We start from the raw sequence: 26,826 nt of genomic DNA, 5'->3' as shown, positions 1-26,826 counted from the left end.
GATGATCATATAATATTCCACGCCGGTAAATAGTAGGTAGTTTAAAAGATCACACATTACACGGACCGTTTTAACACATCTCGGCAATTTGTTTGTTGTGAGATAACATCCCTCAAGAATCTCCATTTGTACTACTCAGTGATATTTATCTATGACATTTTTGCACTCAACAGAATACACTACGAGACCACACATTAGACGGGTCAATTTATTATCGGTTTTGACACTAATAAATATTTCTCGCTTAGATAACTGGCTCCCACGATGTCCTGTACAAAAGACATTTTCCTTTTTGACCACACGCAAATCTAATAATTGTGCAAATGTCTATCTCAATAATAATCTATTAATGTTGACTGACAGAAAGTTCACAAATCTTATTTGCGATAAATAAGTGTTATATTTACATGTAACCCATGATTAAATGATGGGCTTACTCTGCACTAGTTAGCCCCGGCGGCGGCGCGTCGTGAGCGGGATTTTGAATAAACGCCAAAATCTGGTTAACTTAGATTACGTTACTTACTAAGTTACTTATCAAAACTAACTTTTTACAGTAGAAAATATTAGTAAATATATTACGGCGTAAGATTGTTTTCGCGATTTGTTTTTATATTACATTTAACAACGAAACTTAGATTTTTTTACATCATTATGTGGTAGACAAGTAAGTGGCCACGTGAAGCGTTCGCAGCGATCTCATCCGCAATTGCGGATGTCTATAGGCAACGCATGCACAATTGCAGATGCGTTGCCTACCTTCTTTAATCAACGGAGGAGAGGACGCACAGGAGGGGACGCCCTTCCTATGCGTTCCCTCCACCATCTATTCGACTTCCCCTTCCCATCCCTTCCTTATAAAAAAGGGTGGGAAGGGAAAGGGGACTAAAATTAGTCCTCCGGCACGAACACTCATCTGACGAAACGCGAAATTATTTCCACTTCATGCCTGTCTTCTAAGTGATCGTGGTATTTCACCGGTCGAGCCCGCCAATTCGATCAACGGATGTTGTTGTTGCTGGAGTCTAACACTGTTAAAATTAGTCAACTTTTGTTATCAAATAACGTGCGAATTGTTTGAATGTTTCGTACAAAAGCAGTTGAGCGTAAAAGAGGTCAGCCATGCGTTAGGTGACGCGCTGTCCATTCCAACGTTACTTAACTGAATCCCTTCGCCGATGCTATCGCGCTTGCATCGGATACGGAAAAGTAAGGACAAGTGAATGTCTTTAGTCGCTAGTGCACCAAATTACATTTATAACGACAGCGACGACTGATATGGACATAGATCTATTAAAGATAATATGTATATTTTCAAGATTATTTTAAACTATTTCTTTAGTTGTCAAAGAATTTCTTACTTGTTTTTAAAATTAAATGAAAACATTCTTACATTCTTGTAGTTTTTTAATAGCCTTATAACTTAAATAATGTAATTACGAAGCAAATTACAAGCAAATCTTCGTTATAACTTTATAAAGGTTTAAGATCTTACAGTTTTACTAAGATCTAAAACCGAAGAAAGAAATAAATCCGTTTCAAAGTACTCATTCGCGTTGAAATCGTTTGTCGCGTACTGTCCCACGAGTCTTCGTGAAAAAGAACTAAAACCTTTTGTTTAGAGGTTTGCTTTAAAACTTACTGAAAAAATATTTTAAAGATATGGGGTATATTTTATTAAATATCTGTGTAATGTTGAACCTAAATGAGGTAGGCAGACTTGACTATCAATCATAATTCGGTTATCGATCTAGATTGTTTGTAGTCAAATGACGTAGAGTCTTCGTTTTTGCATAATAATATCGAGTACCTTAACATCTTAGGTACCTAAGTGACTATTTAAAAAACCCCTACCCGTTTAGTTAATACAAAATAAGCATGACGTGTAAATTGTCCCACAAATAGCTTACGAGATAAGATTAAACTTAAAATAATACGGTTTTATTTTGCCCTGTTAACATCAATACCCTTTTTGTTGAACAAACAACAACAAATAGAACCTCATTAAATTGACACGTATGTCATTTTATTTTCATAGCGCTATCTCCTTTTACTAATATCTTCTGTAAAATTTAATACTCAAAATTTAAATAAACTGTGTCCCAGACGATAAATATCTTTATTTAATTTAACAACTATATATATTAATAAGAAACTAAATACTACATGGAAAAAAATTTAATTCTTTTAGTTTTAGCTTAATGTTGAAGATATGCATACATATGGACATAATATGCATGCATGTGAGTGAATGCCATTATATTTACAACGCTCTCATGAGATATTGTCTAAATCCTTAATATTTATTGACATTATACCGTTAACACTTTTGCATATATATAGCCGTGGCCAAGCCGGCGCCAAACGCCCACTGTCTGACTGTTTTACCCCATTTAGGGGGTGGTTAACCCCTTATCTCATCATATCAGATAAATTATGACAGTGTTTGAACGCGTCACTGAACACTTCAAATTATGAAATAATTTATTTAAAACATGTGAGATGTAACTAAGTGGATACGACATTTACCTTCTAAGTTACCGTTAAGTTGGGTAAACCCATAGAAACAGAAAGCATAGAATGCATAGAAGCAGAACATAGAATACTTTAATCGTTTAAAAGTGTTAAAGCTACAAAGATGAACAACGTTTTTAATAATTACTAGTGGAAGCACACGACTTCGTCGGTGCAGATTTTAAAAGAAAAAAAATTTAGACTATGATAATCCCGCGTACATGAGCTACCGCGTGTATCAGCTACCTTTTCCGTCAAAGTCCCATTAAAATAGGTCTAGCCGTTCCAGAGATCACAAGGACAAACGCGGTCTTGCAGACAGACAGAAAAGAAAATGGTTTTTCGATAACAGCAGGGCGCATACATCATGCATACGAAACATGTTTTTTCCGATAATACATACAGACACTCCAATTTTATTAATAAGTATAGAATATATATAAATATAGAACATAGATTACAACCTTTTATGAACTCTAAGAACCAATGAAAAAAGGCAGATAAAAGAAAGAAAAAAGTTGTCTATGAGTGTAAAAGTAATTTTATAATATTTATTTTGACCACATAACATTTCATTTAATGATAAATAAATAAAAATACACAGATATGACTAAGAATCGAGCAAGCTAAGTATAATATAAGTAGTCTAACGGAATGCTTGAGCGCGCAGTACGAACAAAGGTTGCGGTTTGCAATTCACACTTGATGCGTTGCAAGACCGAGATCTTTATCTGACATTATCGATCGACGTGATTAACTGTACTAAAGTGATAATGGCAACGTAATAACACAAGCTGGCGCTACACTAATGCTGGTTTCACACAAGAGCACAATAATAGACAGTTGCACTACTGTAGTTTGTCTCACGCTTTCTGTGATATCGCTAATCGAAAAATCGCAAATATATGGTAGTGACAATAACTTTCCATAAGTCATATGCTTTAACTGTATTTATTTATTTACATTTTGCCAATTTTACTAGCGACACAACTAATTGAACGGAAATTTTTCTACGGGGGCTGCTCTGTGTCTGCGATTCATACAATAACAGTACTGTTTTGCCCTCATGTGAAACTAACATAAGTATTCTCCTAAGAGCTAAGAGTAGACGAACCATTCGCGGAACAAATTAACTAACCATGTTTACTAACTGTTTGTATATACTTAGATGTTAATCCTAATTTTGTTTTGATTCTTTATAATGATAGCAAATTATAATCATATATACAGTAATATATTAATTATTTCAACTAAGTTTAAATTGTTTTTTTTTATTTACATTAGGTTTTTTGTCACGAAGGAATTGTGTGTTATTACAAAAATGATACTTTGATTCATCATAACGAAAAATGAATTTTGTTTCATCATGCGATAATCTATCTGTCATCTTTAGATGAGGGTAGATTATTAGTATGCGTTTATATTATGTACTAGCTTTTACCCGCGACTCCGTCCGCGCGGAATGAAAAATAGTAAACGGGGTAAAAATTATCCTATGTCCGTTTCGTGGTTCTAAGCTACCTGCCCACCAATTTTCAGTCAAATCGATTCAACCGTTCTTGAGTTATAAATAGTGTTACTAACTCAACTTTCTTTTATATATATATATAGATGTTCAAAGAAACTCTAATTAATACAAAATGTTGATCAACATAATATCAGGCAAATCTCTCGTCTATTTGTTGTCTTTTACAAAAAAATCTAATCCAGGTTTTAATCTAATCTCAGACATAATTATTAGTAAGATGTAATTAACTTCCTACACCACAGTCTATAATCACATCGATAATGATTTAACGTCTGTTTACTGATTGTCTAGATATTGCTCTGATTCATTAGTATCGCCGTGTAATTTGTGCAGCTGTAATTTATAAAACGGAATAATATTTGATTATCAGTATTCCATAGCGTAAAACAACATAGTAATCAAATGTCATGGATTAGTTAAAAGCTGAATACTTCTTTATCTCTATAGCCTACTCAACGTTGCGTTAGTCACTTTGGGCCACTTCACTATAGCAGTAAGTAATTATAGTCTTCTTTAAATACCTCATACATTAGATTTAAAATTTTATTTGAGATCTCCAAATTATAATTATATATTTTAAAATAAAAAAATATATATTTAAAGCTTATATATTACATCAGAGCTTTATAGTTTCATAAAAGCAAGTGATATTTTAAATGAAACTCGTGCCAACATCGGAAATGAAAATCGCTTGCGTTGAAATGAGTCTTTTCTTTAAGTATTTAATTTAACTTCGGCGCATAAATTCTATGCTCTGAAGCAACTCGTGGCTCAAAAGGCGAACCCTTTCGGTACTTGGCTTCAATCCAAATCCACGATAGTAGTCACTTTTCTATACAAAGGGGAAATCTTAACAATTTGCAGCATGACTCGGCATTTCAAACTAGTTGACTAACACATTGAAGACAAAGTTATGTATTGTAATAAATAGTTTAAATCTGATCGTTTGCCAGATAGGACAGAGCTGTTTGGCAGACGAAATCCTAGATTGTGATGTGGTTTTTAAATGACATTACACATAATTTAATGCTATAAACAAATCGAACAAAGACTATTCAAAAGTTGCGTCAGATTTGACGATTGATTCAGTTAATGTACGCAGTTGACTTGAATAACGTGAAAAGAAGGCAAAGTGCGGCTGTTTCGTTGAAATATCTTTTATCTTAACTTTTCGCTAACTTAAAGCGCTATCTTATTTAAAAAAATCCCGCTATATTTAACATCATCACTGGGTATAGTGTATACTGTAGTAGTTTCTCTGGACAAATATACCAACATCATTATTGCCTTTTTTGGTGTGACAGATAATGTAAACAACTAAAATAGGTTTGCGTTGTCTGTTAACGTCATTAGCGTATGCAAAAAGGAGACAATTATATGTCAAATGGTTGTTTATTGACAGGTCCCTAGACTAACCGTGTAATTTCCCGCGCTCAAGGCATGGCGCGCCACGGCGCCAGCCCCGCCGGCTCACATAAAAGGCGTTTATGCAAATATCACTAACAACTAGTAACCTACCACCGATCGCGACATTTCTCATCTACATAGCAGCTTATAAATTATTAAATCAATTCTAATTGCAACTATCTCAACTGTCAATCAACGCGTACGGTCAGCAAGATTGAACAAGACAAATCGCATTGACGTTGTTTGTGCTATTAGTTTATGTAAATAAATAAAAAAGCTTTCAATATGGTAAAAATTCACTCTTGTCCTATAATTTTGTGGATTACGGATTTCTATTGAATTAATAAAATTATAACACAACAAAGCTCTTTATTTGAATGCGAAACGATTTCCGTGCATCTTTCATGAAAACGATTTGATTATGCATAAAATCTAAACAAGGTAAATGTTGGCAGTTTTAACTAGAAATCAGCCACTGCAATGTACAAATAAGGAAAGGTGCTCGACTTCACGTATACTCAGTAGAATTCTTTGTACATGTTGTACACTAGCTTTCCCTTAACATATTAAGTTAAAATAATTTATTAATAACGTTATTCAAAAAGACGTATGTAGCCATATAGATAGAGCAATAGATTTACGTTCTTGGATATATATATGATTGGCATAAATACTTAAGATTTGCGTTGATACGTATGATGTATTAAGCTATCGATTGTGTCCAATAATGTAAGATCGTCTATATGCTATGCTATATCATACATTTTCGTTACTTCTCATTCTGAGATAAAGCGCTTAGCGACTACAGCACGTGCACCTAAGAGCGCTTCACTATATTATCCAGACACCTGGTCCTAATGTCAGATCTGATCTGTCGTTTAATAAACAAACTTATTCTGCGTAACCATAATTTATCTTTGTTTAATTAATGATTGCAATACTTGAAATAGTAAATAATATAGACCCGTATTAAATAACTAAATATTTGGGTTATCGACAATAAATTGGACATTTTCACGTTTAAAAATTCGCATAATTGCTTCGCAAAAAGCGTTAAAACCACACTATAATAATAATATTAATATTGAATTGTGCTGGCAAGGCTTATCTATTCTGTGTAGACTCTTTGAATTTGAAATCCAATACTTTTTGTCGTTATTGAAAAGTCGTACTTGAAGTGTATTTAATAAACCACAAAAGGCACCGCATAATTACAATCTATATACCGATAATTACAAAAATTATATCAAATACGTACTTAGAACAAAAAACTTATTACTATTAAACTGAATTAATCTCAATACATTTGTTTATTTTTAAGTAGTGAAATTAATTATACGTATAATTAATACGTATTAATCGGCTTGTTTAATCTTCGATCGATTCCCGTGAAGAGATCTAGAACTCATTAAGATAATGCTATATTAGAGACTATAAACATTCAACAACTAGTTTATAAGCAATGAGTCCGTACCACTAATCATTTTCACATAAACCCAACGATTCAATAACCTCACTAATTAAATTGCCACAGTTCTGTAGATGTAAGACAAATATATAGCATATATGTATATAAATATAGTAATAAATCCATCATATACGATTATTTATGACCACTACGATCGTAAACAAGAGTTTAACTATACGTTTGTGCTTAGTTTCCGGATATGTGGGTACAATTAATATTATCTTGACATTTCCCTTAATAAACAGTGGCAATATTAAATCTGATACGTTGCTCTGTCTCGAGCTTTTGTCTCATTGTGTACAGCGTGTGGGCGTTTCTCTGTATTATTCATTTAATACGAAGTGTAATTTCTTATACGATGACAAAGGCTTCTCGGCAATATGGCGTCGGCGCGCAGGGTGACGCCTAATTCGATCAACGATACGAATGCCTTGTTTGTACATTTAAATTATGTAAACACGCACAATGCCTATTTATAACCACTTGAATTCGATAATCTTCTTATTACTCATTTGTTTGTTTTATTTATTCAACTAATAAGGAAAAACTTTAACTACTTAACTCTAACTCTAGTTATTAGTTCTTTGAGTAATCAGTTAAGCTTTCAATAAGGAAAAACTAACTACTTAACGCTAACTTTGGTAATTAGTTCTATTGATAGTATAATGATGTGAGATAATTCAGAAATCTGGAAAAATATTAATTATTAATATTCAATAATGGAATTCCGATCGATTACCAGTCGTTAACTTAGTTTTCTATACTTATATTAAAGTAAGCATTAATAATTTAAATTAATATTTGCGGAACCCTATTCGATGAATTAATTACCTTCTTCGCTGCCTTCGACCGCATAAAAAATCGAGTAGTTACATATGATCATACAGATATTTTCAGATATTAACTTAAATATGTTCTCTCGGCCGTCATAAGAACCGCAAAAGTTGAATCAACTTTTTGTGGACGTGGAATCGTGTTCCCATTGCACCGCGGCTCGCGAATCAGATGTGATTAACGAGGCATCATGTGTAGTGCAATTTTTTGCGCATATATTTAATGAACATTTCCACCGCTAAACAATGTACTGAATGGAAAACGCGGTCGGCGACTCTCTACAGCGAACAAAGACCAACGACAATTATATTTAATTTGTGTGATCTTTCATATCGTAGTCTACTCACGTTTGCACATATCGCAACAGGCTTTAATGGCTTTGCAGAACTGAACAAATAAATGTTGTACATGATCATTGAACAAAAAATGACAAACATAATCAACGCACACTAAACAGCTGATTGGCCCTATTAACCTCCCGATCTCTGTCAGTCAGCCTATAAATGATGAGAAGCCTTGATACGTTTCAATTGACTGGGATCACTTTACTTTGCTTGATAAACATACCAGACTTGCACACATTACTCTCCGTATGTCCCATTTTAATAATGTACCCATTGCAATCAGACCTTCAATTGATAAGGTCTTTAAATTTTTTTTTTAATTGAGTTTCGTAGCGGATCGTATCGAAGCTTTCCCTAATTATTATTATTTGATTTTATTTCAAAAATATCCATAATACTCGCCTTACTCTATTAAACAGTTTTAAAATAGTTATGCCGTCCGATTTATTAAGACTTATCTACTAATTGTTAAACCAGGTTTTTGTATTTAATATTAAACTATGCATAGCTCAAATGACGTATTTAAAAATTTAAAAGTATTTTTCTTAATTATACCTCACAGTACTTGTTTATTTGTAAGTCGGCCTTTAATCGCCCATTCGGAATTCCACGCAAAGAAGTATTTAAGAGTAGGCAACTAATTTATCTGAATGTAAAGCGAACTATTGCGGTTTATTTTTAGAGCGGTATCACGTGCTAAAATAAACCTGTGAATCGATACGATTAACGTGAGGATAATCTTACTGTTAGTGTGTAATGAAACTGCGTGGGCTCGGTCGTGCGTCAATTTGCTTAGTGCACTGTCGTCATTGCCCTGCCTCGAGAGCTTTTACGTGACCAGGACCAAATATTCCACTTCATTGGCTTCCCATAGACAATAATGGATATTTGTTTTACTCTTTATAGCACAAATACGGTGATAGCTCTTCTTATCTTTCAACTTTTGTAGACCGTAGTTTATAACTGTTATTTGATAACTAAATAAAAAGATTAAATAAAGCTAAAACCGATTGAGGACAGTAAATAAGAGCAAAATTAGGAATAGTTTTAGGTAATCGAACATATTTGATTTTTGAATTAGTACCACGGAAACTGTATTGATGTTAAATCTCCTTTCCAGGCGACTTGGTGGGTGGCGACTATTTCAGACGCTTGACCGTAAATGTCAAAGGATATTGTTATATTTCGGTTATCTAAGAGCAAAAAGGAGGCACACCATTTTAGTACCTACTTGAAGTTATTTTATTTTTTCTTCTTGATAGAATCTTATTAATAGTAGAGTGATTTAATATGTAGTTTCTTATGATTTAATGAGTAGTAGTATATCTCTTGTTTCAAACTGTGGAACAGACATGACACTAGATATAAGGTTTATTACAAACGGCTGGAATTAGCTAGATGTGGATGGTGTTCAAGGACAGGAAATATTTTGGACACTCGTTAAATAACTACATCGTATGAGCTAATAAATTCTGATGTTAATGCATGGTACACACTTTATTATTACATTAAAATATTCGAACCCTAATTAGTATAAAATAGACACAAAGCACTCTATCCCACAATAATAAATAATTAATCACGACCTACAAAGTCAGAGTTGACAATGTATCGTACATTCTGGCAATCAGTTTCTTGGCGGGCGTCTGTGATACTCGTATAGTCACACTTCCTAAGATCCGTTTTGATGTAATAAGGGCATCGAACTCGTTTCTCGTGCGTACAAAATTTCGTATGCGCTGTTTAATTTACCTTCCGCACGTTGTAGCGCACTGCGCACTAATTTATTGCATTAGCGCGAATAACGCATTGAACTATGTCTAACAATGTAATTATAACACAAATTAGAACCATTATCTTGATACATCCGGCAAATTACGAAAGCTATCAGAAGGTATCGCTGTTTATCGGAACCTTTGCCACTGGCGCCCTCCATTCTTCAAAACACGAGAACGAAAGTAGGACTTGTGTTGTTTATTACATGCATAAACAATTCGATGACCGAACAAGTTCCTACTAGTCTATATATCAATTCTAAATTCAAAGTCCAGTTCTTTTTTTTCTCAGTTAAGAATTAGTGCGACGCATTTGAATACAAATTGAAATCATTTTATTTGATCTTATGTTTTATTACTTTTCATTACTTGTATATATTTACGTCACGATGGCCTAAAAATGTGATTCCACATTTAGAGATCCTAGGTACACTGACAGAAGAACTTATTTAGTAATTCCCAATGATTACTTTTCGAACGCTACCAGTGATAACAATATGATGATGACAATATCCATCGCCACTAATATGCTAGTCAAAATGTAAGATATTTAAACTTTATATTAAAAACGTGCCGTAACATTCGTCAAGACGAGGCTGGCTTCATCATCTAATGACATAACATTGGACTAAATAAGTTCCATTAAAGTAGGTCAAACAACTTTGAATCATTTATCATTCGTTACAGTTAAGTGACTACAATTCATATTTTGCATTATATTTGATAATTAACACAAATGAATGAGATTTTACCAAAAAAAACTCGAAAGAGATTGATTAAGATTTTTGTTTATAAGACAACAGTGGACATATAAGAAAATAATGAAAATAGTGTGTGGTTGCGCAACATCAGAGAGTGGACTGGAATTGCGAGTGCCGCCCAACTGTTTCGCCTCGCAAGGAATAAACAGAAATATGGAGAACTGACCGCCAACCTTCGCTAGTCGGAGAGGCACCTCAAGAAGAAGAAGAATGAAAATAGGAAGTTAATAAAACCATGATCATCATCAAAAACATCATCATCGACCTATTTCAGTTTACTGCTATGAGGAACCTACATATAAAATATTTTAAAAGTATTATACATTCCACCAAAAAGTATGTTTAATTCCTTAAAATGCCTAAGGTTTTCACATGTTCAGTATGATGATTAAGGCTATAAATGTCTTAAAATGATAGAGTCTGTTCGCAGTTCGCACAGTCATTTGCGGGAATCGTATCGGGGCATACGTGACCCCGTCACAAAGAGATTAGTCTGCAGAAACAATAACGTATTAAGCTCAAGGCAGATCGATGACAAGACTGGCATTTGGAAGGGAACACAGCAATCTATTTACTGTCATCTGGTGCAATGCCCTTTCAGTGAGTCGGTCCATAATCCTTTCCTTATGATGCAGTATCTCGTTTTTATTGCCTTACAGTTATATCGATTTTTAAACATCAACTTTTAAATTTTGTTTCGTGTTTTACTTTTAGTTACGAACGAAGTACAAAGTAAAATCCAACCGGCTTACATTCTTGTTTTTATTTTAAGGATTACGTATATTTAATGATCATTTAACGATATATTAAGTGATCACAGCCCATGGATTTACCAAAGGATTTAAAATACACAGCATAACAGATATGAAAAGAAAATTAGACATCGTAGAGGTTTCTTAAACATACGTAAAAAATCGTATACCTACAAGTTAACTTATTTCATGCATTGCGTATGTTTTCATTTCAATGCTGATTCTTTTTAATTTAATTTCTTAAGCGTTCCTTGCAATAGCTTAACGAGATAGTTTTGAAAACAGTTTTTTTATTATTTAAGTAGGTGGAGGTGACTAAAGATGGGAACACATTCCTTAAACTAACATTGCATTACTCTTAGTCATACGCTATAAACTATACAAGTTAGCCGTTTATAGAGACAGTAGATGAAACAAATCGTTCATAAGACCTATAATGATATTGAAGACATATTTTCCTTAAGATTGCGACATTAACGATAAGATCATGGTAAAAAGAACCATTCCGCCAACGATAATAGTGTAGACATGACCGAATAAATTACAGAAGAAAAGATGTAACTAAGAATCAGCATGTATGTCTTTAGACTCACACCACCAAAAAAAACACTAAGATTTAAGTAATGCTATTGGTTCTTAAAATTTCTTCTCAATCATTGATCTATACTACAAACTTATTTGGCTCGGTGAGTACTTTGTTACTTATTTCAGAAAAACAATTACAGAATAGAATTTTACATTAAAAGACTACTGCTTTAATTCCACTTTAGCCCACCCGGTCAAATAAGTTTATCACACTACTACTACTACTACTACTACTTTATAAAACTACATTACCGAGCTGTGATATTGATATTACTTATTGACATCGTTAGTGACAGTATATTATGATGAAGACAGAATGCTTATTGTAAAGCAAAACAATAATAAAATGAATGATTGATTACAATTGCTAGTATTATTTTTATATATAAATAAATAAACACTAGTGATTTAGACCTTGATCACATACATAGCTCGCGTAGATATCATTTGGACTAGTTCGTGGAAATGGTTAAAATTGTTTATAACATAGTGTAACTTTTATCACAAAACTCTTTTAGTAGAAGGCATTTATTAAACAAGATATTGTAAATAGTGGTTGTTTCCATCAAAGCGTAAAATGGGAAATAAATCATAATTAGATAGAATACGATAATTTGGTTTGTTACATTCAACTGGTACGTCTCAAATACCATATTAATCGAATTTTCTCACACTTGAAGCGCATGACAATTTAAAGTCCGGGTCAATGAATACTTTATCTTACATCTGTGCTCGATGCAGCTCTAATAAAGATAGCCAAGTAATGCAGCTGGCTCGAGTCGTAAAACAACACAATCGCGCTGCTTGTGCGGCCGCTTTTATTACGTATCTCCGCTTAGTAATAATGAATGAGTTTATTCAATTATCGATACTCAGAACCAATGTCACAGGCGTTAGTGATTTACAGCGCGCAGCAATCAGCGATCACCATGACAATAGCATTTTGCGCGACTAGCTGTCTACGATCTACATCAAGTATTTATACTTAGTAAAAGCATGGGTTTCCATTGCCGAGACACTAATGCAGGAACATACTGTTATCCTTTACATTTTCTTAAAAAAATAGGGATAACATTTTTGAAGAGATATTTTTTTTTTGTTTCGGCAGAGGAAATATTCCTAAATATATAATTTAAAAAAACATGTACCTATATTTTAATAAACCAGCTCGCACCATCTTTAAACCACATCAACACTTAAAAGCATGGAAGTCGAGGTCAAAAGCTAGTTTGAATATTGTAAAATAAATCACTTACTGCAATAAATAAATGCAAACGTAGGATGTTTCCAATTATGTGGAGCCAATCGTCATAGTATGTGTAATTGTATGTCTTAAAATATATTTTTTGAGATATTCATAGAAATAATAAATGTTTAATTGCGTCTCTTTGTCGTATATTGGATGATTTTATCTTCTTTTTATAACGGGTTTGTTGGTCGCGAAGTCGTCGGATGTGTGTACATCTGCAACATTGAATCAAATTAACTAATTGCGGGGCTATCGTCGCCAGACAATTGACTCTGTCGCGTCCATTCCTTTAAAATTATTGCTACATGGCGATTTGTTCATGATGTTTTAATAAAATGATTATTGTAAATAAATAATACTTAAAATTTTAAACAGTATATAAAAATTAGACCCGTAAAATTTATCGGGGAAACTTTTTTTTAAAGTTCATGGAATAAAAAATGGGGATTCAATAGATTATGTTATATGTTATGTTGTAAAATAACTATATTTTATTAATGAGTAAAAATCTTTAATTTACCCAACATGTCTCATGTTCAAGGATACATTCTTGCGTCAATAAAGAATTCATTATATAAAAATTCTATTAAAACTACTGTGTAATGAAATTGTATAACATCTAAAGTGGTAATTTGAAATGGAACTTTAGATGGCAGAGAAATTGACGTGCGAACCAGACGACTCACATGCCTAAATGAGCTCTGCGTCGAAAAAGGAATACAAAGTCTGCGAGTCATTGTCAACTATACCATATCGTTTGCTGAACGAATTATTAACTAGTGACGTAATCGCAGCTTTCATTTACCACCGAACGAAAATTAACAAAAAAAATAATGCAATTTTTTGACTTACTAGCTGTTGATCGCGACTTCACCAGCGTGGAATTAAAAAGAAATATAAGTTACTCCCGCACTCATAAGCTACCTTTCAGTAAACCCGGAGTTCAAATTACCCGGAACAAGCGCGGACGTGCGAACAATCCGACAGACATTTTTTTTATTTGTACACACGTAGGTACTTTGCTTATAACGAAAATAAGTCATGTGTAGGAAATATGATTTTTTTTAATAAGTTGTATAGAGAGACCAATGTTTCCTTAAAATGTTCATAGTATCATACAAGTTATAACGAAATACGTTATAAATGCCGGATATGAATAACAATGTATTTGTCACAACTTTTTGTGCCTATTAATATACATCAGTCTCATCAATTAAGGGAGCTCGCGGTAGCACCAGCTGGCTATCGCTTTAACACTACACACGTCTTCCCCGAAACGGACTGACGTGGCCTTAACATCTATGCTTTTACAAAGAACAGCAAAAGTTGCGGAGAAGCTTTATTCTTAAAATTATCTCCAAGATGAAAATAAAGGAAATAAAGCTTTTTTGAAGTGAAACTTCTTTCTTCTTACTCATTAAATTCCTTTACTTCAAGATACAATATTAATGACAAAAAATGAAGTCTCTAATGTACGTTGTTTTTATTGAGTCATCAATTCATTGACGAATACAGTTACCAGTACTTATTTGGAGTCAGCAATTACTAACGGTTTAAATTCATCACCGTTCCACGTCCAATAAAAAAATAATATCAGACAACTAAAGAATGATATGATCATGTCATTATCGATAATACTTCGGTTAGAGAAAAAAGTAACAAATCCACATTAAATATAACTTAATTTTTCACTGAATAAAAAATAAGTATATACTCCAGTCTATGCAGTAATCGATGATTCACCTTCAATACGACTGGCGCCACGAAGTATCAGCTACACACCGAGACATATTCGTCATAGTAAAATTTAAAATTACTAGACACAATCATTAATATTTCATTATTGTTACTTGTTACTCACATTACAACCACAAATTATGTAAAACTGTAGAGTATGTGGAATTCCATATACTCTACAGTTTTACATAATTTGTTACAGTTTATTGTTTACAGTTAATTTACAACGGATATTCTTTTTAACTTCTTTCATTCCCCTATTTAGAGATATAACGCAACGGAAGATTTAACGGAAGAGGGAAAGCATAGAGAGGGAAAATATATCCTCTTTCTGTGCGTCCCATTCTTCCTTGATTAAAGGTCATCACATATTTTTCGATATTACATACACACATTAATTTTAAAATGGCAAGGGAGCCAAACGATTTGAATTTACCCGCCGACAATAGGTAATCGTTCACACGGTAGTGCCGTTATAACATCTACTTTCAATCAATCTTTGTAACAAATGGGAAATATAATTAAATGATTGATTTAATTAGTACGTTGAGCACAAATACCTTTACAAGAATACCTCTTGATTTTTTTTTCGAAAAAGAATTACATTTAAAAACTAAAACAACCACATGTCATTATCATGTGACAGTTGTGACATTTGACAGCAATAATTTGTATGGATTATGAAGGTGATGGTTGGATTCGACGATACCGGTGAACTTTAAAGTTAGACTTCTAAAAACAAATTGTGCACTGAATTATATTTTTGAATATAATCCAGTATATCAGTAACACTTTCCGTTTATGAAAACTATAGCATGTCATACTTACGTTAAAATTCTTATTTTTCAGAATTTTGGCGCCAATACTAATTTAAGATATTTGTAGCAGTTTAAAAATGAATAAGAGCAAACAATTCAAAGGTCCACCCCCAAAAAGATTTAAATCACAAGATGACGATGATGAGAATGAAGTACCGTGTAGTTTTGAGGATACTCTTGCAGGAATGGAGGTTGAATTTGATTCGCCTAAAGTTATTGGTGAAGGCCCAGAGAATCAGTCTACTAATATTAAATGGTCTCGTCCAAACCCACCTCAGTTGGATCCTAAAAAAGATATCCTAGTATTTCAACAACTAGAAATTGACCATTACAATGGTCAACCAATGCCTGGTATGCCTGGATCGCAATTAGGGCCTGTACCAATCATGAGAATGTATGGTGTTACAATGGATGGAAACTCTGTGTGCTGTCATGTCCATGGATTCACTCCGTATTTCTATGTCACTGTTCCTCCTAACTTCACTGACTCCATGTGTCTTGATATGAAAACCAATCTTAACAAAGTTATATTAGAAGATTTGCGTTCTAACAAAGACAATATTCGAGAAACGGTTTTAGAAGTGCGTTTGATGCAAGCTCGTTCCATTATGTATTATAAAGGTGATCAAGATATTAGGTTTGCCAGGGTATCTGTGGCCTTGCCAAGGTTAATAGCTGCAGCAAAGCGCCTTATTGAAAAACAGCCACCATCCTTTGGTTTAATGGACCCATCTTTTTATGAAACTAACATAGATTTTGATATCAGGTTCATGGTAGACACTAATGTAGTGGGTTGTAGCTGGATAGAATTACCAGTTGGAAAGTGGTTGATCAGATCTAAAGACAGCAAAGCAAAACCGGAATCAAGATGTCAAATTGAAGTTGATGTTGCTTGGAACAGTTTTATTGGACATCAACCTGAAGGTGAATGGTCTAAGGTAGCTCCATTTAGAATATTGAGTTTTGACATTGAGTGTGCTGGCAGGAAGGGTATTTTCCCTGAACCTAATCATGACCCTGTAATCCAAATTGCTTCTATGGTAATCAGGCAAGGTGAAACTGAGCCATACCTCAGAAATGTGTTTACATTAAATACATGTGCCCCTATAGTTGGTTCCCAAGTTCTTAGTTTCCAATCAGAATCAGAAATGCTTGCTAGATGGGCTGACTTTTTTAGAGAGTTAGACCCTGATATAATAACAGGATATAACATTAGTAACTTTGATTCGCCATATCTCATTAATCGTGCAAAACATTTAAAGGTTGTTAATTTTGACTTTTTGGGTCGAATAAAGAATATAAGATCAGTTATTAAAGATTCAGTTTTACAGTCAAAACAAATGGGGCGGAGAGAGAATAAAAGTATTAACTTTGAAGGTAGAGTTCCTTTTGACCTGTTACTTGTGCTTGTTAGGGATTATAAATTAAGATCTTATACTTTAAATGCTGTGAGTTATCATTTTCTACAAGAACAAAAAGAAGATGTGCATCACAGTATTATTTCTGACTTACAAAACGAAAATGAGCAAACAAGGCGAAGACTAGCCATGTACTGTCTAAAGGATGCATATTTACCACTGAAATTATTAAATAAGTTAATGTGTATAATTAATTACATGGAGATGGCAAGAGTAACAGGAGTCCCGTTAGTATGTTTGCAAACAAGAGGCCAGCAAATCAAAGTTGTAAGCCAACTACTACGGAAAGCTAAAGAGGCAGGATATTTAATACCAGCTTACCATGGCCAAGGATCAGATGATCAATTTGAAGGAGCAACAGTAATTGAACCTAAAAGAGGTTACTATGCTGACCCCATATCTACTTTAGATTTTGCTTCCCTATACCCAAGCATAATGATGGCTCATAATTTATGTTATACAACACTAGTTCCTCCAAACATGCAGAAAGATTTAAATTTAAATTCAGATGATATAACTATTACACCAACAAAGAACATGTTTGTCAAATCTAATGTTAGGAAAGGCTTGCTACCTGAAATTTTAGAGTCCCTGTTAGCTGCAAGAAAAAAAGCTAAAGCAGACTTAAAAGAAGAAAAAGACCCATTTAAAAGATCAGTTTTGGATGGTAGACAACTAGCATTAAAAATAAGTGCTAATTCTGTGTATGGGTTCACAGGGGCACAAGTGGGAAAGTTGCCCTGTTTAGAAATATCAGGCAGTGTTACTGCTTATGGCCGAACTATGATAGAATTTACAAAATCTGAAGTAGAAAAGAAATACACTAAAACAAATGGTTATAAAGAAGATGCTGTAGTTATTTATGGAGATACTGATTCCGTGATGGTAAAATTTGGCGTCAAAACACTTGAAGAGAGCATGGAACTGGGAAGAGAAGCTGCGGAATTTGTTACTTCAAAATTTGTTAAACCTATTAAATTGGAATTCGAAAAGGTTTACTACCCTTATCTTCTTATAAATAAAAAGCGATATGCAGGCCTATACTTTACGCGACCTGATAAATATGATAAAATGGACTGCAAAGGCATTGAGACAGTCCGGCGAGATAATAGCCCTCTTGTTTCTAATATGATGAGTACATGTCTACAAAAGCTATTGATAGACAGAGATCCTGAAGGAGCCGTTAATTATGCTAAACAAGTCATATCTGATTTATTGTGTAACCGAATTGATATATCACAACTTGTAATAACAAAAGAATTAACAAAAAATGATTATGCAGCCAAACAGGCTCATGTTGAGTTGGCTGCTAAAATGAAAAAACGTGATCCAGGTACAGCACCAAAGCTTGGTGACAGAGTCCCCTATGTTTTGTGTTGTGCTGCAAAAAATACACCTGCATATATGAAAGCTGAAGACCCAATATATGTCTTAGAAAACAGTATACCAATTGATTTTAATTACTATCTAGAAAATCAGTTGTCTAAACCATTACTAAGAATTTTTGAACCTATTTTGGGTGATAAAGCAGAATCACTTTTGTTAAAAGGAGAACATACTATGACAAAAGCCATGGTGACTTCTAAAGTTGGTGCATTGGCAGCCTTTACTAAGAAAAAAGAAAAATGTATAGGATGCAAAAGTGTTATGCCAAATGATACTAAAAAGGCATTATGCAACCATTGTTTGAGTAAAGAAGGACAGCTGTACATTACAGAAATGTTTAAATTGAGGCAGTTACAAGATAAGTTTTCAAAGCTATGGACTGAGTGTCAAAGATGTCAGGGAAGCTTGCATGAAGAAGTTTTATGCACAAATAGAGATTGTACTATTTTTTATATGCGAAAAAAGGTAGGAATGGAACTTGATGTGCAGGAAAAGACTGTTTTGAGATTTGGTGAACCTGTTTGGTAAAATTTAATATGGCATGATCTGTTTAAAATAAAAAAAATCACTCATAGTTTTTTCTTTTATTATAATTCTATACATGCTATAATTTAAAACAAAGTAAATCCAATATTATATCACATTTTTTCAATACTTATAACTAATACAATTTCATAAGCAAAAGTATACTGGTATTGATTTTTTTCAGTTACAAAACTGTTCAAAATATTTACAACAATTTTCACTTGCAGCACTTGCTGATATTGTGGTGCGGATCTAAAATGTATTTTGAAGCATTTATTTCTTCTATTTCACCAAACCATGAGTGCATGTACTCCAATTTTTTTTTTTTATATTTCATCTAATATTTAAATGTCACAGTTTTTCAGTTGTCTCATACAACTATTATCTTGTGGATCAGGTTCCAACTTAACTAAAGAACCGGAAAAATGTTTGTTCCTTACATTTATAAATTATACACATATGTGAATGTACTGTACCACAACATAAAAGGAATATAAAGTTTTATTACAGTGTAAATAACATGTGTTGCAAAATTCTATTTAACAGTTATCTATGTACAAACTGTTACAATATTAAGCAAAGCCAAATAAATTAAAATTTTATCTAAGAACTCACTTCTTACTGTAAATTATTATGTGTGCATACACATTACAAGATATTCTATTATCAAAACTTATTCACAGTAATTCAACAAAATAGACTCATAAAGTAGCCACCTAAAAAGTTTATGATATCATGAATTTCATCATTTATGATTTTTTAATAAACATTTTAAAGTAATATTAAAAGCCAAGTACCATAAGTTATTATGCTTGTAACTTATAATAGACATTTACACATAGTGTAAGAACATAAAGACATGTGCCAAAACTATAAAACAAATTTTGTAATAACAGTATTCATAAACAGCATAGCTGTAAATAATTTGAACAAAAATAGGTTCAAGTAGCAAATGCTATCCTGATCTTAGAGCAAACATAACTAGTTGAGATGTTTAAAAAATCAATAATCATAAAGCTGATTATAGTATATTTATTTTGTTGGCTAAGAATAAAACTCCTGAACTTTAGCATATGTTGGAGGTATGTTATTTGTGAATTGACCAAATTTACATCCATACATAATTAAATCTTAAACCTGAATAAAAATATTTCATCTTGTAAAACATCATATTAAATATTTCACTACCAAATAATAAGCATGAAATAAGACTTTAACGGTTGCTGTTTCCTTATTAATAGTACAAATTTAATTACATATAATTGAAAATATATTTTTAAACAATAACATTTAAAAACAAACAATTTAAGCAACTTTAGGTATAACTAGTGACTCCTACTTTAAATTATTTCCTAATTAAATAAACTGACAACAAAAAAAATGGAATTTAATAGTTTTTGAAGATTTATCTGTTTTCTTGTGACACTGTTCTGTTTAAATGTGATTTTGTATTTTTTGAATTACTCTGTATTTTATTTAAATTTGGAATAGGCATTTCATGTAAAGCAGCATTACCTCCACCATAGTTGGCTAGTCTCATTATTTCTTCCAATGTCTTAATAAATGTATCACATGTAGCTTTTAAGAGATTTGCTTCTTCTTCCACTCTCTGAAATATTAAGAAACTTATTATATACCAATTTCATTTATACATAACATTTATTTTTCTCAAGAGAATTCAATAAGTCTTATGTTAACAGTAAACTCTCCATCACTTAGGTTGCTATGGTATATCAGATAAGTAGCACAATTTAATAAGTCCCAAATCTGAGAGACAACTAGAAGCTGATTACAATAAGAAACGGTTGCATAGATTTCATGAAAATCAACTACATATTACCTTATTTTCTGGGCTGTCAGTATATGATGCACCTCTTATAAAATGCACCTGCTGCATCATTAGGTCACAATACAGCCTCAATTCAGACTTTTTATGTCCCAAAGAATTATCAAATTCTGGGGCTAAAAGTATAAAATACAATTAATATAACTATTCAGAAAAACTAAAAATAAATCAATAATTGTAACTTGTAATATACCTATTGTGTCAGTTTTGTCAACACATGCTTTAGCACTTCCCAAAGCAACCAGCCACTTTTGCCTGTCTTGAGGTGAAGGTGCCCGTAAATACATGTGTTGCTGACCAGGTATAACTAAATCCAGACGGGTATTGTCGATATTGTTGACTGAAAATATATCATACAAATAACAAAAATAAAGTCGTAGGTAACTATTTAATAAATACACTAAAATTGTAATAAAATTTTACCATTAATTTGACATACTGATACTTTCACCGAGCCTTTGCATCCTTGAAACACTTCCTCTTCTGATTTATAATAAGATAGAATACCGTTCTCCAAAACGAACCATCTTGTCTGCCAACCTACAATATTAATAATTAGCGTTATAACGAAATTAGTCAATAATTAATTAACATATTTTTTCCTTACCGTTCCAGTAATTTGTCCATTTCCATAAAACACCTTCCATCACAATCGAAATAAAAATGTAGTTTATTTATTTACAACTGCAACGACAGCAAATTTTATAACAAACGTCAATAAAACAATGTCAAAATTACAAATTTTAATTTCAAGTTTCAGTTCAGCGCTTTCAAGACCATAGACATAGCCAAAGATTATAATAATAACCACAGGCCACAATTCCAATCGAACGATTGCAAGCTGTCAACTGTCACTGTCATTCAAATCCCTGCCACACCCGTTTGTTTTGCTTTTAACGATTTATTCTACATTTTCGAAAGCTTCAAGATAAGCTTTAAAATGAATAAAAACCATATTTATAGTTTCGGTTTCCTAATAACTCTATCATTTTTTGTCTTAAAAGGTTGTGCTCAAGTTCTATTGAATGTTTATGTTATGATTTGAAATAAAATACGATACTAATAATCTGATTTCTATTTCAGTATATGGTCTCGAATGTTATGTATGTGAAAATCAGGAAGATAATAACGAAAAATGTGTTAAAACCATAAAAACTTGCGAATACGGTCAAGATGTTTGTCTAACTGAAATAAAATGGGGTAGTACACCTTATTGGTCTCAAGGGGCAAAGAAGCAATACTATGTGTCGAAACGGTGTTCTAATAGAACGGACTGCGCCACAACCAGAGAACGCTATATGCCTACATGCACACATATTTGGTATCAAGATTGGGTATGTTCAGATTGTTGTCAGGGTGATCGCTGCAACTATTACATTATAGTAAGTAAACATTACTTTGTAATTTTCCTTAGTCTTGCTTGTTTTAAACATTATACTAAAATTCTTTTTTACTTTTCAGAGTGGAAATGCAACTATCCAGCCATTTTTATTTATGATCATAGGCAGTGTAACACTTCTAAGACTTCTAAGTAATAAGTTTATTTTTTACACATAGTTATAAGGAAAATAATATTTCTTGGAGATTAAGTATATTCTTTTCTCCAATTAAGACCGTCCCATTTTTGTATAAGTTTCTAATGTTGTTAAGGTAACTTTAACATTTTAAAACACACTCTTTTTAAAGATCTGTTTTTATAATAATGATTTACTTTTATACAAATGATTTTAATAGCTTATAAGTAGTGATATTGCATTGACTTGATTTTTATAATGACTTTAATGTTTTAATTTGATATCTTATTTATTGATGAAATAAAATATACATAAAATAGAATAAGCTATTATTAACCATATAATGAAATATTTCATACCATTATACATTGTATATGCCATTTCCTGATATACAGTTGAACCTGGATAACATGAAACCTCAAGAGAAAGAATCATTGTCCGGTCCTGGTGTTTTTAGTCCCTAAAACCTCTAAAAGTGAGAATTAGAAATCTCTACAGTAAAGAAAAAGATTAGAAAATAAAAATTATTCATTATAATCATACTCCTTTAGCTACATAGCTACTACATTGTTAATTGAATGTATATTTGCTGTTTAGTTTATGCAACCTCTATCAGTAATACTGGCCATTACTGTACCTTCATAAGAGAAAAAAAATATATAACCTATGTGAATGTTACAATATATAGGTAAATTATCTTAATGGTACCTTTATAGATACTGACATTAAAAGCATAATTTTTACTGTAATTCTCATTATAATTTTATTATGTACAAATGTATTTTAAGTGTGTTCAATTGAATTTTAATCCGTCCATTTTATAAATATACATGTATTTTGTATTGTTTAATATATACTTTGAGTTATATATTTTAATATAGTTACTTCTAAAAACTTTTGTTTTTTATTTCTATTTTAATATTAGTTATATAACCTAGCTCAGACTAGTTACAGTAGCTATCATTTGCAATATTGCAGTTACAGTTGGGAATAGAAATTGGACATCTATGACCTTGTGATAGCACAAATGTTTTTGTGCATCATGAAAAAATAAGATGAGAAAGGTGCTACTGGAACTCAGTTGGAATGGAAATTGTATGTGTGTACAGTAACTAATGCCGTCGTTAGGATAGGGAGCGATTGGGCGATGGAAGTCTCACAAAACCCTCTTAACCCACTCCCCCCACACCAAAGCATGGTAAAACAAAGAGGGCACCATAGAAATCTTATCCGGGGAGCTAGTAGAGCTCAAAATCGTTACTGGAGGTGTAGCCGGCCTTCCACATCATATAAAACAAAAGGATAAGGTTTTAAAAGTATAAATAAAACTAAACTTCAAACTTGGAAGTTACTTTTATTGCTCATACAAGATATAAAAAATATGTTTGTGAACCAAATATCTTTAAATGCGGAATATCTATGAAGAGAGTATTTTGGTTTCAATTTTATTGATTATTACGTACATAATTTAAATAATAAAACATTTATCAAGGCACCATTTTGTAATGTCCAATCTAATACACTTTGCCTAATCTCCTCACAGACTTCTCACATCAAACCTTATTTTAACTTTATACATAAATCAGTCGGTATCATTATCACAAACACTGGTGGATACACCACTACATTCATTTCTTAATGGACTTTTAATCAAAACTAATTTAGTTGAATATGTTTTATAAAATGGTCAAATTGGCATGTAAGGCAAAGTAATTCTTATTAATATGGCAGTTAGTTGTTACCACTAAATCTAATTATTAAAAATGTAAGATACCAAGATTTACTAAACTAATATGTAACAGAATGAATCTAGGAAAGTAACAAAATCTCTATCTCCTAGGCCAAAAGATTTTTAGGAAATATAAAATATAACATACAAACAAATAATATTCTATGTATTAAAACTAACAGATCTGAAGTTACAGAACTGAGATTATCCATACATTTATGTGGTGGGATTTGGCATAAATGTTAAATATAAACAATATAATATATAGTTACATAAAAATTATATAAATTAAAAGATAATTCATATATGTAAATGTATATGCTGGTTTTTTGTTGTACATCTTTTTACAGATGATTCATGTTTAAAGTTAGATTGCACCATTTTTAATTTTTTACATTATTTAAATACAACCAGATTTGTGCTCTTTAAATAAGTTTGCACCATATTATTCTAGAAAATTAATCTATAATTCTCATTATAAACCAGACCAGATCTGTGTAAACTAAATAAACCATATTTCTTATTGCCTAATATACATGAAGACAATTAAATATTGTTTTGCAAAAAAAGCAAATAATATTTGTATGACTATTTGCATTGATATGTATTACATATTATAAAAAAGTTTATATTAAGTCATAAAAACTTCAAAAAACTGATTTTCTTTGTTCATAACTCGTATCTATTGATAAGTTTTACAAAAGTTTTAAGTACTGTACTTGTTTTATAAAATATTTTTTGTGAAAACCCTACCATGCTAATATTCTTAAATTACAAATTTGAGCATAAATTAATTGCAATGTCTTTGTGTATTTAGAAATAATTAATTTGTGTCTTAACAATAATTTCAAATTTAGATACTGGTGAATAACAATAGATAAAGCAATGTGCTTTTTTATTTTCAATTCATATTTTTGCCACTGGTAATAATTTCAGTTAGCACTGTACTTTAAATTATTAATAATATAATCAAAATTCTTATATCACAATGAAATGCCACATCAAAATTTATATAACTAAAAATGCAAGAACATTATTAAAATTGTAAAAACAATTTTAATTATGAAATTTCTAACTATCCTTCTAAATAAAATAGATTGACAAAAATTATAACATAAAGGAAACAAAATTAAACTAATTACGTTATTGGTTCAATTACTAAGGGTAAAACAATAGAAATATAACAACTAATTAAATTGTTGGAAGGGAATGGATGTTTACTAATTCACATTTTTATGTTATTAATTTGTATACAAACATTGTATACACATCTGTTTAGAAATATATTTCCCCCTTTACTTCTTGTTTCCAAACATTAATAATCTTGTAAGCATGCTGGTAATGCAGGGCACTTGTTTCTGCTGGTGCATGGTCAACATATCTGGAGTATTAGATTCAAAATCTAGAGCCACTTTTTGACATACAAACGTAAGTAAAGTGAGAATATCTCTTTCTGTGCCAGAATAACGTAACTCCTCACACAAAGCTTGCATGAACCATGAACCTCGTGTTGTGTTCCTCCAGGAATAGTATCCTGGTACAGTAGAAAATACTATAAGAAAATCAGCATGAATAGGAATCCTATAGGAAGCACTAGATGACCCATCAGTCTCTGTGCGATTAGTAAGTGTTATGCCACCATCCAGCTTATCACCTTGGCATGCTTGAATAAAGAAAAGTTTAGGTTTGCCAGCTAGGCTTGGGCATTTATCTGCAGTGAAATAATACCAAAGATTATCAGGCTTGTAATGTGTATCTTTAGCATATAACATGCCAAGTTCACCGTGAGTTAATACTGCAACGAGCAAGCAATCATTGTCTGAGTGATCCATTTCAGCAGTTTGGCGAATATAGTGATTAATATCCTCCGATTTTAAGTTATGTAGCACGGTTACTCGGAATCCTAGATTCTTAAGAACTTTAGATAAATTATCACTGTCAACATTAGTGCCAGTGCGTGACTTCAAACTGTGTATATCAAAATGTTCATGGTTGAAAATAATCGCCATACCGCGGTACTTATGGTTCATGTTATAATAAGGTGCATTACGATCAACAGGCATTTTTCCATACGGACGTGCAGTAGATGAATCGTGGCTACCCCATGCGTCGCCTTGATCGCCATCGCCATCACCGTTAGTTCTTTGTTCTACGTTGCCATTGTTTTGTGGTTCAGACTCCGACATTTTGACCAACAATTCTCAAGGTATTATATCAATATAGAAAGCTAATAATACAGTGTGCAATCAGTTTAGTAATATTACTATGAATATTGTTTTTTGATTTATTCAATACTATCAAGCTTTCGACTTTGCTTCGAAAACGAAAATTAACTCAATAATCAAAGAGTATATAAAAACGACAGAACATCAATCACATGCCGTAGGAGTGTGCAAAGAGTATAGTATCTGTTTTACAAATTCCTATCATTTTAAAGATGCTATTTAGTTGTATAAAATAATTCTTAGTTTATCTTGCAAACAACTTTAGTATAAAGCATATGCATCCTTAATTAACTTTTTATATTAATGTCCTTCATGAATAAACTCTACCATAAATCAAAATCTGGTGATGAGTTCTATATCCACGATGGCAACTCTAATACGAAGAATTTTTCTTCTATATTCTATAAAAAA

General features: G+C 32.1%; 4 protein-coding genes across 5 annotated transcripts; 2 read left to right on the top strand and 2 right to left on the bottom strand.

Annotated features, from left to right (window-relative positions):
* Positions 1–15,627: 15,627 nt before the first annotated feature.
* On the top strand, positions 15,628–19,139 carry LOC106718556 (DNA polymerase delta catalytic subunit). 2 transcript variants are annotated; one of them, XM_014512679.2, is made up of 2 exons: positions 15,628–15,665; positions 15,804–19,139. In XM_014512679.2, exon 2 carries the CDS (start codon positions 15,850–15,852, stop codon positions 19,102–19,104), a length of 3,255 nt encoding a protein of 1,084 aa, XP_014368165.2. In that variant the 5' UTR covers positions 15,628–15,665; positions 15,804–15,849; the 3' UTR covers positions 19,105–19,139. The 2 variants fall into 2 exon arrangements, with proteins under 2 accessions (XP_014368165.2, XP_014368166.2); XM_014512680.2 differs by having other exon boundaries at positions 15,638–15,677.
* A 1,304-nt stretch (positions 19,140–20,443) lies between these two features.
* On the bottom strand, positions 20,444–21,711 carry LOC106718491 (pleckstrin homology domain-containing family A member 3). The gene is made up of 5 exons (XM_014512580.2): positions 21,555–21,711; positions 21,371–21,487; positions 21,141–21,287; positions 20,942–21,063; positions 20,444–20,710 (listed from the first exon to the last, which is right to left on the bottom strand). Exons 1-5 carry the CDS (start codon positions 21,592–21,594, stop codon positions 20,507–20,509), a joined length of 630 nt encoding a protein of 209 aa, XP_014368066.1. The 5' UTR covers positions 21,595–21,711; the 3' UTR covers positions 20,444–20,506.
* Positions 21,712–21,865: 154 nt separating this feature from the next.
* Positions 21,866–22,562, top strand: LOC106718497. Its single transcript, XM_014512585.2, has 3 exons — positions 21,866–21,951; positions 22,031–22,329; positions 22,409–22,562. The coding sequence occupies exons 1-3, from the start codon at positions 21,888–21,890 to the stop codon at positions 22,502–22,504; spliced, it is 459 nt and encodes a 152-aa protein (XP_014368071.2). The 5' UTR covers positions 21,866–21,887; the 3' UTR covers positions 22,505–22,562.
* A 2,782-nt stretch (positions 22,563–25,344) lies between these two features.
* LOC106718543 (caspase-1) lies at positions 25,345–26,544 on the bottom strand. Its single transcript, XM_014512660.2, has one exon. The coding sequence runs from the start codon at positions 26,374–26,376 to the stop codon at positions 25,486–25,488; it is 891 nt and encodes a 296-aa protein (XP_014368146.1). The 5' UTR covers positions 26,377–26,544; the 3' UTR covers positions 25,345–25,485.
* Positions 26,545–26,826: the final 282 nt, after the last annotated feature.

The sequence above is a fragment of the Papilio machaon genome, chromosome 4 (genome assembly GCF_912999745.1).
Source record: "Papilio machaon chromosome 4, ilPapMach1.1, whole genome shotgun sequence".
NCBI classification, from domain to species: domain Eukaryota; kingdom Metazoa; phylum Arthropoda; class Insecta; order Lepidoptera; family Papilionidae; genus Papilio; species Papilio machaon.
The sequence above is the reverse complement of the archived record's forward strand: the minus strand, read 5'-3'. Positions and strand labels throughout refer to the sequence as shown.